The 13,018-nt window shown below is 37.2% G+C and overlaps 1 protein-coding gene across 1 annotated transcript in view; it reads left to right on the top strand.

Annotated features, from left to right (window-relative positions):
- Positions 1–13,018, top strand: part of bub3 (BUB3 mitotic checkpoint protein) — a 42,858-nt gene that overhangs the window by 8,331 nt on the left and 21,509 nt on the right. Inside the window, exons 2-4 of the mRNA XM_060842427.1 lie at positions 4,484–4,678; positions 6,240–6,309; positions 9,005–9,156. Coding sequence (XP_060698410.1) covers positions 4,484–4,678; positions 6,240–6,309; positions 9,005–9,156 — 417 coding nt within the window. The remainder of the gene's footprint in view (positions 1–4,483; positions 4,679–6,239; positions 6,310–9,004; positions 9,157–13,018) is intronic.

The following is a 13,018-nucleotide window of genomic DNA, read 5'->3' as shown; positions in this document are numbered from 1 at the left end:
CGCTGATAGACCTTCTATCACAAAATTGCAGAGGATTACAGCTCTTAGGACAGCTTTAAACACCGCGCTTACTCAAACGGCTAAAAGGGAAATATTATTTGTGAAACAAAGATTATATGAATATGGCGACAAACCGGGTAGATACTTAGCATTTCTTGCAAAGAAAAAGAAAGCCCTTCAAACTATTCCAACCATCAAGGAAAGTACAGGTACCCTGACTCATGATCATAAAAAGATCAATGCGACCTTTAAAGAATTTTATTCTGAACTATATAGATCGCAGGATTGTGAAGATAGGATTAGGAGGATGCAGTCATTTTTAAAAAAATTGACCTTCCCGGGCCTGACTCCGGAACAGGTGTCGGCCCTAAATACCCCTTTAACAGTCCAAGAAATACTTGAGGCAATTAGGCAACTTCAGAGCGGAAAAGCACCGGGCCCGGATGGTTTTCAAGCTGAATTCTATAAAGAATTTACAGGAATATTGGTTGACCCACTTATGGATATGTATAATTTTGCGCATAGTCAGGTCTGTCTCCCGCCCACGCTGAAAGAAGCAAATATTTCTCTTATCCTCAAAAAAGGAAAAGACCCAGAAGATTGTGCATCTTACAGACCAATATCCTTACTAAATGTAGACTTTAAAATTCTCTCAAAAATGTTAGCACTAAGACTAGAAAGGGTACTGCCATATATTATAAAGGAGGACCAGACGGGATTTATTAAGGGCTGCAGATCATCCAATAATATCAGAAGGGTCTTGAATATGATCCAAGCCTGTCATCAGGGAAAGATACCAGTAGTAGTAATTTCATTGGATGCGGAAAAGGCATTTGATAGGGTTGAATGGTCATATTTATTTTACACATTGGAAAGGTTTGGCGTTGGACAGGTGTTTACCAAATGGGTTTCAACATTGTATAATGACCCCAAAGCAGCTGTTATTACTAATGGGTTAAGATCGGGTGGCTTCAGTGTGGGTAGGGGCTGCCGTCAAGGATGTCCTCTCTCACCATTGTTGTTTACACTGATAATCGAACCATTAGCAGAAGCCATTCGGACTGATCCTAATATAACGGCCCCGAGGATTGGTACAGGTAAACACAAAATTACCCTCTATGCAGATGACGTTCTCTTATTCCTCAGTAATCCTTTAATGTCAGTGCCTCGTCTAATTCAAGTTATTAATACATTTAGTGCATTCTCAGGCTATAAAATTAATTTTTCAAAATCGGAAGCCATGCCAATGGGTGGTCTGGCTATGATACCCCACTTAATGGACGGATCCCCTTTTCCCTTCTGTTGGTCCCTGGAGGGCTTCTTATATTTAGGTATTTTTATCACGCCAGTATTTGATCAGCTGTATAGGGCTAATTTTGTACAATTAATGGAAAGGATAAGGCAGGACCTCCAGCGATGGAGAGACCTTCCGATTTCCTGGCTAGGGAGAATAGCATTAATTAAAATGAATGTTCTGCCCGGTCTCTTATATCCTATGAGAATGCTCCCGCTGATGCTGCCAAGGCTAGCCCTACGTAAATTATATGGCTGGTTGGGCTCCTTTATTTGGAACCATAGACGGCCCCTTATTAAGCTGAAGAAGCTACAGCTTCCACAGGCAAGGGGAGGACTGGACTTCCCAGACTTTAGGAAATATCAGTTAAGCTCCCTACTAAGTTACATAGCTGATTGGGTTTCATCTGATCCACAATCAATTTGGCTGGATATCGAAGCCTCCCAAGTAAAATACCCACTTATTAACCTTGTATTTTCAGATAAGAGGAAAATCATTACAGACCACTGTAAAAATCCCATAATATTAAACACAATTAAGGCCTGGAATATAATGCAGCAAAATGAGGGTAACTCACATAAAACATCCCCCCATGCACCAATAGTAGGCGCATGGGGATTCCAACCGGGGATTACAGATGCCACCTTTAAACTCTGGAGATCCAGGGGCATCTCATGCTTAGGGGACCTATTTAAAGATGGGATCCTGATGTCCTTTGAGCAGCTGCGTCTGAAATTCGGAATACCTAATGGGGATCTCTTTCGATACTTCCAAGTTCGAGATTATATACAGAGGAAGACTACATTAATAGATAGTCTTTAAAAATCAGACAGAGAACGTAATGTCTTACGACTAGCGGGGGCATCCTCCGTTAGTACTATATACCATTTGCTACATGATGGAGTCTCAGGAGACATGGATGACCTGCTTAAAACATGGGAGCAGGACTTGGGGCTAGAAATCTCTGAGGATATGTGGAATGACATTTGGGAAAATGCTAGAAGAATTGCTATCTGTAACAGAACTCAGGCTATCCAACTAAAGATACTTCATAGGGCCCATATAGCTCCGGCTCGACTGGCAAAATTTAAGGCAGGAGCATCTCCAATGTGTCCTAAATGCAAAATAGAGGTGGGTACTCTTGTACATTGTCTGTGGACTTGTCAGAAAATCCGCAGATACTGGACTAAAGTGGCAAATACCCTGACAGAAATTTTAGGAACGGAAATTAGGGTGGACCCTGTATCTCTCCTTTTGGGCTTTTCGAACCTCTCATCTCTGGATATGCATGGGAAGAGACTATTTTCTATTCTCTCTTTCTGTGCAAGGAAAAATATTTTGGTGAACTGGGTGGCTGAGGGCCCCCCTGGACTTTCAAATTGGCACAGATTAATTATGGAATATATCCCCCTTGACTTCCTCACAAATATGGTGCACCGAAAGACTGAATTATTTTATAAAATATGGCAGCCCTTTTTGAATTATATAAATGCAGATATTTCGGCTATCCTAACAAGGGCTTTTATTTAGTGAAGATTTCAGACCGGGCTGCTCCGGGGCCCCTTGGGAGAGGAATCCTGCGCGAATACGGGTTTTATTATATTTGATGTTTATACATTCCGAGCATGTAAGATACTTAGGTATACACTCTGGTTAGTTATAGGTTAGATTAGTAGAAAGTTGAGTTTTTTTTTCTTTCTTTTTTCGTTTCTTTTTTTTTCTTTTTTTGTTTTCTTTCTTTCTCTTTTCTTTGTTAAATTATGACTATTATATATGATTTAATTGTACATCAATGTTTGTATTTGAGAGTTTTGTTTATTTTTGTAAATTTGCAAAAATGTTAAATTTCAATAAAAATATCTACAAAAAAAAAACAGGTGTGTGTGCATTCACCCAGTTCCACAACTTCGATACAGCTGTCCTCTCTAGCCACCACCTGGTGTGGAAGAGTAAATGGAAGTAGAGGTGTAGGTTGAAACCTTGGAAGATACCTAATTGAAAGATTATGACTCTTAAGTTTACACTGAACTTCATCGAATTGGTATAGTTGGCCAGTTATGGAACAACCCAGGGGAACTGGAGAGTTAAATGGCAAGTAAATTGCAACTCGGGGTCATGTTTGCTGATGAACACACAGCCTATCTTTAAACATATAAATTGCTTTTAACCTTAAATATGTTTTTTTTAATCAGGAAAGTATCTACATGCTTTTAGGGCTATATATTCAATTACTACTATTTTAGTACTTAGTGCTTCATTATGATTTGCTTCTGTCACTCATGTTTTGTTACCAGTTTTAAATATTGTCACTGTGACAAAGCACAGGACAGGCACAATGAAATTTACTTCCAGAATAGATCTAAAATAGATATTAAAGTTTTATGTAGCTTGAAGAATAAAGTTGTATTTTATACACTTCTCTGAGTGGTTTACCTGAACAATCTGTTACAGACAGGATTCATCACTAAGAATTTTTAAGTGCAAAAGTTGGCCATTAGCTCAACAAGTCCACAGCTTTGCTGATGTTTGACATAAGGCAATTGATATTGCAGTTCTCTAGGGTACCCTGAGGTCCAAAGTTAATAGCGTTAACTTAGTCAAATGTCTATAAAACAACTGCGTTCGGCAGATACGAATAGTGCCTGTATTGTGCATTTTCACAAGATATTGACAATTTCATCTTTGATTTGATAATTTATTTTACATGGTTCAGCTTTTATTTTGACTTTTGTTCTGACACCATTTGGTTAGTATGTGAAGGAGACATTTTTTATAAAGCTCTAAATTAGAGTCACACAGCAAGCAAACAGTCCTTTTGGTCTGAATCATCTGTGCTGAGCGGTTTCCCAAACTAAACTAGTTCTATTTGCCTGCATTTGGCCATATTTCTGGAAGAAAGGTGACCCATTTTATTCTTCTGGTCATTCTTATTACTGAGGTTGCCTTTCCCATGATCAAGTCTTCCTCTTGAAGAGAAAGAAAGCTGTGTAGGCCTTGTTATTGAAAGCAATTGGAGAGAACACAAAGCTCTTGGTGTATTGCAAGTATTAAGTGATATTTACATTAAACCAGTTATGATCATTACTGAGGGTCGTAACAAATTAATCTTCTCCACTGTTTCTTTGATCTTGGTTTGAAGTTTAATAATCAGAACTAACATGACTGAAATATTATGTTGCTTATTTCCAGATGACTGGATCAAATGAATTCAAATTGAACCAGTGTCCTGAAGATGGTATCTCTGCCATTAAGTTCAGTCCGAACACCTCCCAGTTCCTATTGGTATCATCCTGGGATTGTACTGTCCGTTTGTATGATATCACATCAAATAACATGCGCCTCAAGTACCAGCATTCAGCAGCTGTCCTGGACTGCGCTTTTCATGTGAGAAGAGATTTATTTTGCTGCTGAGTTTTGCTAACCTAGAATGTTTGAAAAATGTTTTATCTGGTAGCAGTATGGATATCTACTTTGGATAACTGTATAATATTGCCAGTAAGAGTTCACTGTCAAATATCTCTGATATCAGCCTGAACCTAAGCTGTTTCTATTAATATACCATATTCCACAAAGCAACTTTGCATATCTTGAGTACTACAATTTAATTTATTGTTTTTGTATTAATCTTTAAACTGAAAGCTCCCAATTTGATAAACTTATTTTATTTCACTTGCTTTCTAATTTATTCTTGTTTCTCTCATTCCTGTTATTTGCCATTTATGTTTCTTTTGTGTGATTCCCTTTATCTTGTAACATTAGATTACTTTCTCCCCAGAATATTCATTATTCTTTCAGTATGAGGGTGTTCATTGTCATCTTTTTTGATTATTTTTAAACCCTTTAACCCAGGACTTGCCATATTATTTGTGACAGCTACACAATGTGTGTTTGCTCTCCTGATGAGAAGCTGTATGACATCCAGTGCATGTCTGTGTTTATAAAGTCACTGGAATTGTGTGCAATTTTTTTTTAGGGGGTCTGACTAATGCTGTGGAGAGCTTTTTAGTATAATTTCAGTATTCGTGGTCTGCATTTTTGCTAATATTTAAATACTTGGATCCAGTGCCAGCACTTAAGTATTGTCAGCTCTTATCCTGATCATCATATATTATAAACCAAAAATGTGCACTGAAAAATGACTAAAACAGCTGTGTAAACCATTTACATTTAGCAATATTAAATGTCATTTGCTCTTTGCAATAGAAAAGGTACTCTTGATCCTTCTTCGATTATTTTACTGCATTGTTTGTCTATTGATCTGCACATTTGTCAGCAGATTTGAAAAACCCGTGCTTTTTGATAATCCTAAGGGTTATGTACCTAGTTTACCTAAGGTAGAAAACGAGCATGACTGATTTTAGAGAACGTTTTAAAAAAAGAAGCCTGTACTGCCAAGTCTGCATCTCAACTCTTCTTGCTGCACCCTGCCCTTATTCTTCAATTTCTCTGTAAATAATTTCAAAGATTCACGACCCTTTCAATTAAGAAATTATTTACAGCTGAAATGATGAGTAATCAGGCCATTATTCTGAGACTCTGGCTTGGTGTCCTAAATCTTAGCCTCTAACGTGGGATAGATAATGTTGAATTTGCAAGCTATTTTATAGCTTGTTGGCAAACAGTGAAACACTGTTATACTTGGCATACCGTTTCAGTAAGTTATGTTTGTTGGTATTACTCACTTTATAAGTTGGAAAATTTTAATTTTGAAGGGTGAAATGCAGATTATGATCGCTTATGATTTTCATTTTGTCTAGAGGCAAAACGGTGTGTTTCTTTTAAACCTTTTTTAAAAGTGCTGGGAAATTTTTGAAAAAGAATAAGCATAAATGTTCTATTTGGTAAATGTGGGATCAATATTGGTTTCATTAGTGTACCAAATTATGTTGAGCACTAAGTGTTTAATTTTTCTCAATACCTTCATCCCCACTACCCCTGTAACTAGGATCCAACACATTCATGGAGTGGCGGGTTGGACCTCTCACTGAAAATGCGGGATTTAAATACAGACCAGGGTGAGAAATGCTTATAATAAATGCTGTTAAGGAGTTACATGATGTTCTTGAAAAGCTTTTTAAGCAAATTATGCTTTCATGTTGTGATTGGGATTATGGAGCCTTTTGCCTGAGTTGAATTTCTAGTAAAGCCTTTGACAAGGTTCCGCATGGTAGACTGATTTAGTAAAATTTGATCACGTGGGAATCAGGGATAACTTGCCGGTTGGATACAAAATTCTCTTGACAGTGAGATGTGGTGGGGGGTTGTTGTTTGAACTGAAGGCCCGTGACCAGCGATGTTCCAGAGGAATTGGAGTAGGGTTTACTTTTGTTTGTCATTGTATAAAAGATTTGGATGAGTATTTAGGAGGCATGCTTATTAAGTTTGCTGATGCTGCCAAAATTAATGGTATAATGGATAGTGAAGCAGGTTATCTAAGGTTACAAATACATCTTGATCAATTGGGCCAATGGGCTGAGGAGTGGCAGATGGATAAATGTAAGGTGTTGCATTTTGGTAAAATGAACAAGGGCAGGACTTGTACAGTTAATGATCAGACTCTGGCAACATTGTCGATCAGAGACTCCCAGGTAGACAGGATGGTTAGGAAGACATTATCGTTGATCATAGTGTTGATTATAGGAGTTGTGATGTCATGTTGAGGTTGCACTGGATATTTGAGAGGCCACTTCTGGTGTACTGTTTCCATTTCTGGTTGCCGTGCTACAGAAGGATATTATTAAATTGGAAAGGGTGCAGAAAGGATTTTCCAGAATGTTGCTGGGACTGGAGGGTTTGAATTTTAAAGAGAGGCTACATAGGGTAGGACTTTTTCACTGGAGCATAGAAGGTAGCAGTTTATAAAATCATGAGGGGCATAGATAAAGTGAAAAATAGTAAAGGTATTTTCCTTAAAGTCGGGGAGATCAAAACCACAAGGCATATTTTTAGGGTGCGAGGAGAAATATTTAAAAGGGACCTGTGAGGCAACCTTTAAAGTTCATGACTCCTATGTGGAATGAACTGCCAGAGGAAGTGGTAGATGCAGGTATAGTTACAACATTTAAAAGATGTTTGGACAGATGTATAAATAGGAAAAGTTTGGAGGGATATGGGCCAAACACAGGCAAATGTGACTAGGTTTGTTTGGGAAAACAGGGCGAGTTTGTCTGAAGGGTCTGTTTCTGTTACTGTGTGTCTGACTTCTGGTCAAAAAAGTTTGACAGCAAATTATAAATTAACAAAAAACTAAATGTATTTCCTGTTTGTTTCTTTTAATGCAGCCTAATGTTTTATTCTAATTTCTATTTGCCCTAAACAGTCCATGCTAGTGTTATCCTACTCACAGTAGGCCTAATCGTTTGCTCAATCTGTCCATTATAGCTTTATTTCTCTTTCCCTCAAACACCCATCTAACCTATTTCTAAATGTTGGCGTTGCCCCTGTTTTAGTAACTAACAGATCATGTATTGTGCAGTTTCTCAACCTTCTATAAAATTATTTTTCTTTTTTGTAATATGTCACATTTCTCCAGTTTTATTCCATTGTTCAGGATTCCGTAACCAGTGTGAAGACTGTTAATATTTCCATGTTCCAAATCCTTTTTCATTTTAAATGCCTCTGATGTTCCTTCTACTGTTTGATTTAGAATTCAGTAGCTACTGATTCCAATTTGCAGTTTAGAAGTATACATTGTTTGTGGGGATATATTTGATGAACTTGTGATGGACAATTTTTTGTACTGAAAGATTGAAGAAGATAATAGTACACATATCTAATTTCTAATTTTGTATTCTTGCGAGTTAAGATATAATGTTTTATTGTCTTAATGGGCAAGCTTTTTTAACATCTCCTGTGTTGATTGCAAAAACTGTTGAGTGATTAAAATGGGGGACATATTCCTATAATGCTGAGGGGGGAAAAGTAAAATTAAGGGATGGATCAACTTCTATTATATACGTGCAACACATGGCTTTGAGCAAAACCTAGTATGACAAAGATGGATTGCATTGCAAACACTTAGAAAGTTGGGTTTGTGGAGAAGAGTCATTACTTCAATTGATTTGAGGACTGTTTTGGAAGAGGGTAATCCCAGAGTAGCCCTTGGATTGATTTGAACCTCTTTCCACTCCTGCCCCTGGTTTGCACTGTAGACACTCCATATTATTGATGTCAGTGAAGTGGCCTAGGGACACAAGTTCATTCCTTTTCAAACAGATTTGATGATTCTCTGATTGACATCAGAGGAATACTTTATACAATAAACATATAGACTGGAGAGATTCCAGTTTTCAGTTTGTGGCCAAGTTTTTAACCTTGAAGTCCAAGTTTTTACATTATGTTCACTTTTTATAGTTCTGGCTAGCTGCTTTGTTCTACGTGATGATGTGACCTTTACGTCTTGGTGGTTTTCATTTGCTTAATTGGTGGCTGGATGAATTGTGGATGAAAATATGAATATTTTTAATATCCAGCAGCTCAAGATAGCAAAAGTATTTATGAAAAATCAGCATTTCCTGCATGTCATCTGGATACAATGGGTCCCAATGTAACCTGAGATGGAATACAAGGACAATCTATCTTTGACTTGCATGGCCTTTTGAAGGGTGTACCCCCAGATGTTGACACTGGCATTGTAACGACAATAAAGAAAGATAAATAACCAGCTCTTTTTGCTTTAAAATATACTCAAATTTGCCTTTTTTTTTGTAGAAACAATTGTGGGTTCACATGATGCTTCAATTCGTTGTGTTGAATACTGCCCAGAGGTGAATGTAATGGTTACGGGAAGTTGGGATCAAACTGTCAAGCTGTGGGATCCTAGGACACCTTGCAATGCTGGAACGTTTGCACAGCCTGAAAGGGTATGCATTAATTTTGTTTATGATGTAATGCTCAAATTGTTTGCAAATAAAGCACTATTCTGTATTTCTGTAAAGGTATTTGCATTATTCACAATGTTAGCTCTATCTTTGGAAGCATAAAGTAAGATTGGGTAATTATATACGATTGTAAATCACTATGTTGACTTGTATTCAAGTGAATACAGAAAATGAAAGGGTAATGTGATTGAACATGGTTAAATTGATGCCAGATAGTACTCTTTAATACAAATGATGGTGAAAATTCTGAAGCTCTTCCCAGAAAACTGAGCTTGGGTCAATTGAAAATTTCTTAAAACCGAGGATTGCACATTTGTATGGCAAGGTATAAAGAAAAACGTAACTGTGTGATCGAACCAACCTGCTTTAAAATAATGCTTTATGATGTAAGACACTTGATAAAGAAGGGAGTTGTACCTAAAGCATTAAATAAAGGGGCTCCACTCCAGCCTTAAGCACAGTCATTGCCATTTTAAAATCTGTCATGTACTTTCCTTAGTTTGCAGATACGTAGTTGTATTATTTTCCCATTTCCAGGGAAACATTTTTAAATGCAGTCTGGTATTGTGAAAAATAGGTTGACATTCTTACAGTGGACTAAATATTATTGCCAATATGGGGGTGCATTTCCATGGTTTTTTATTTTGACCAAGTAATTGTAGGTAAGGTTTGAATCTAGTAGTTTATAATGTTTGCATGGTAACATAGGTAAATTTTGTGGAGTCAACTGCTCACCTAAAGCACCCTATTCTTACTGTATTATCTACCACATTCACTACTAAGTGACCATGAAGTCACCCTATTATTCTTAACCTAATTTTTAGTAAGATCTTAGTTTGAAGAAAATAGCTTGTGGTGAATGAGAGTATGATTTATTGCATGTTAGCTTCCAAGAGCTAGTGATGAATCTGTGACAGAATGGAGTGGAACAGACAGGCATTGTCAATGGAGCTGTTTATTGGTTCACTGGGGCTCATTATGGCATCAGGTTTTTTATCTGAGTGAGTAATACTTCTCCTGATGAATGTGTGCACTGAGTAGACTGGCAGAATCTGCATGACCCATCAGCTCTACAGTTTGATTTATGAATGCATAGGAGTTGGGAAGATCACACTTGCAGTGCAGAAAGTACTTGACAACCAGTATTTCTAAAGAAGCAGATGTATTATCTATTGCTTAAACCATTGATCCAAATTACAGGCTTGAATTCAACATTATGATTTTATAGTTGCATGTATGAATATATAAAAGATTGTTAGTTGTGGGTGTTTCCTATGGGAATGTAAGTATGAGAAATAGCTGTACTACGTAAGTATAGTCAAATATTCCAAACAGAGTGCACATGTATGATTTAAAAGATGCATGCATTACTGAAAATAGTTGATCTGGTTTATGAAACTGTGCTATGACTATTGTATAATTGCCTTTTACTGTATCATAAATATAATAAGCAAATTGTGGTTTGGGGTTGTGGGGGGTGAAAAAAGTTGACACTTTTAAAAAAGAATGGGCCTCAAGCTAAACATGTTTAGGAACACAGAATCTGAAATGCAGCTAAAGATAAAGGGACATGGTCAATTGTCAGATATTTATGAATCTATTAATTGTGCACTTGGAATGAGAAAACTGAGAATGCTATCTTGACAGAATTCTTGCAGAATTTCAGAACAAAGTATATGATTAAATTTACTTTCAATATATCCGGTAGTCTTAATGACTACAGATCTGCCAGTGTTTGTTTCAGTTTCTGTCACTTGACAATGTGCATTGTACTAAAGGCTAACTCCTCTTGCATTCCTTTATATTCAATAAGGCCAGAGGATAGCATCCCAAACGTAAAAGTCCTGCTGGCAGTATTCACTTGACAAATAGGTAGTCACACCCACTTGGTCCAGAACAGCAGAGTAAGATTGATCAGAAATTAAGATAAACGACGTTGTCATTTAGTATTTTCTGCAGAAACTCAGTTGCAGTCTGGGTCTTATGTTTAGTTGGACCAATTCTTTAATCTGTTCAGTGTCTTCCATTCTCTCCCTTTTTAGGCAGACAAATGCTCTGAACTTGCAGGGTTTTTGATGGACTGTGATCCCAGTTTCAAGGTTTAGTGCAGATTAATGTGACAATCCTGAGCTTGCAGTTTGTCGTTCACTTTTCTGCAGGAAGTGCTGTGGTCCTGCTGTCCCATCCATACTAGCCACCAGACAAAACCCTTCTTCGTTCAGTGAAGCATCTGAATTTTTATTGGTGATTGTAAAAACTGCTGCTGAACAACAAATTTGATCATGAAAATAATTTTATGTTTGGCGAATGTTGCATGTTTTCAGATCTAAATAATTGAAATTTAAATTTTGTTCATAGTGTTTCAGCTTCCACCTTTCTTCACCATTTGTTTGTCTCAGTCTTTATTGTGCATTCTAACTAATTTTTAAAAATTGGTATGTGCTTTTGATTTCATAGTTTACTGTTTGATCACTCCTCTGTGAGTTGCTGTTTGCATAGCTTGATGGCATTACTTGAACTTAACTCTGTATTCCTGTTAAACAATACTGCAATTAATCAAGAGATGTGAAAGTTCTAGCCACAGAATTTTAAGGTATCTCTCCAAGGCTTTCTTTGCAGCTGGTTTGGAGCACCATTGCTTTGTTGATCACAAAATCCCTTGGTTACTGTCTTTGGGTGAGGTTTTTATGAAATATCTGATTGAAATGATCAGTGTATTATGTGCAGTCTTAACATTCACTTTTTTACCCTTTTCAGGATATGCCTATCTACTCTTAAAGCTTGAACAGTTCACTCCTGTTTGCTTATTGCTTTATTTGTTGGCCTGTACAGATTGTGGATGTTTGGAAAGGGCAGTCTCTAATGTTTTTGTCTCCTAAGTGAACACATTTTAAAATCTGACCAAATTAGAATTCTTTGATCTCAAAGATTCTTCCCTGCTCCCAAAGATGAAAAGATAGCTTATTCCTGTTAAGTTTGTTTAAATCACAGGTTACAAGCATGAACAATTTGGGATTCATAATCCAATAAGATGTCACAGGCTGCCCTTTTCTAAATTTCAGGCTGCACAATTCAAACAGAAGCAAGCAATGAATAAGAATTAAGTGCAAGTTGAAAGCAGTTGACTGGGTTTTAAGACCACACTGCCAAGGCTGAATGACTACAATTTTCACACCACAATCTAGATAATTAATGGGGATCAATATGCTCACGGTACGTGAAGTTAAATGATTGGGAGAAGAAGAACTGAAGGTAGATAAAGAGGATGCTGTGCTGTAGTTTTTGTTTTGGCTAAATGCTCAGTCAGTTGTTTGCGTAATTCTTGGATGTCAGGAGTGGCTAAACTTAGCTGCAGGACTACTCTGAAGAGACCCCCCCCCCTCCACACATGATCACAATAAATCCAATTGGTCCTTTGGTAAAATCAGTTCTGAGCATCTCATGACGGAAACAAAGATGAACTATTTATTTCTGACTAAGAAGGGAACTCAGTCTAGCAAGTTCGTTGTCTACTGCGCTTTCTACACCTCTTGCTGATGCATTTCTCTGAATCCATACTTTCATTCTCTCCTTATCGCAACATAATTTGTGAGATTCTTGACATGATTTTTCTTCCTATAGCCACAAGGGTACATTCGAAGAGTTTGATGATTATTTGACTCCTGTTTCTATTATGCATACTGTCCTTGCTGATATCTGCAAGATGTTCAATTTCTCATAATCCTGCATTCTTCTGTTGCAATTCTGTCACCTGATTGTTCGTTCTGTGTTTAAATTTGTATGCTATTTCTGCATCAGAGTTTTGATTTCAGATGTGACATTGAAGTAGGGCCCTGTCTGTCCA

This window comes from Hemiscyllium ocellatum, chromosome 22 (genome assembly GCF_020745735.1).
Source record: "Hemiscyllium ocellatum isolate sHemOce1 chromosome 22, sHemOce1.pat.X.cur, whole genome shotgun sequence".
NCBI classification, from domain to species: domain Eukaryota; kingdom Metazoa; phylum Chordata; class Chondrichthyes; order Orectolobiformes; family Hemiscylliidae; genus Hemiscyllium; species Hemiscyllium ocellatum.
Note: the sequence above shows the minus strand (reverse complement) of the source record. Positions and strands in the feature narration are given on the sequence as shown.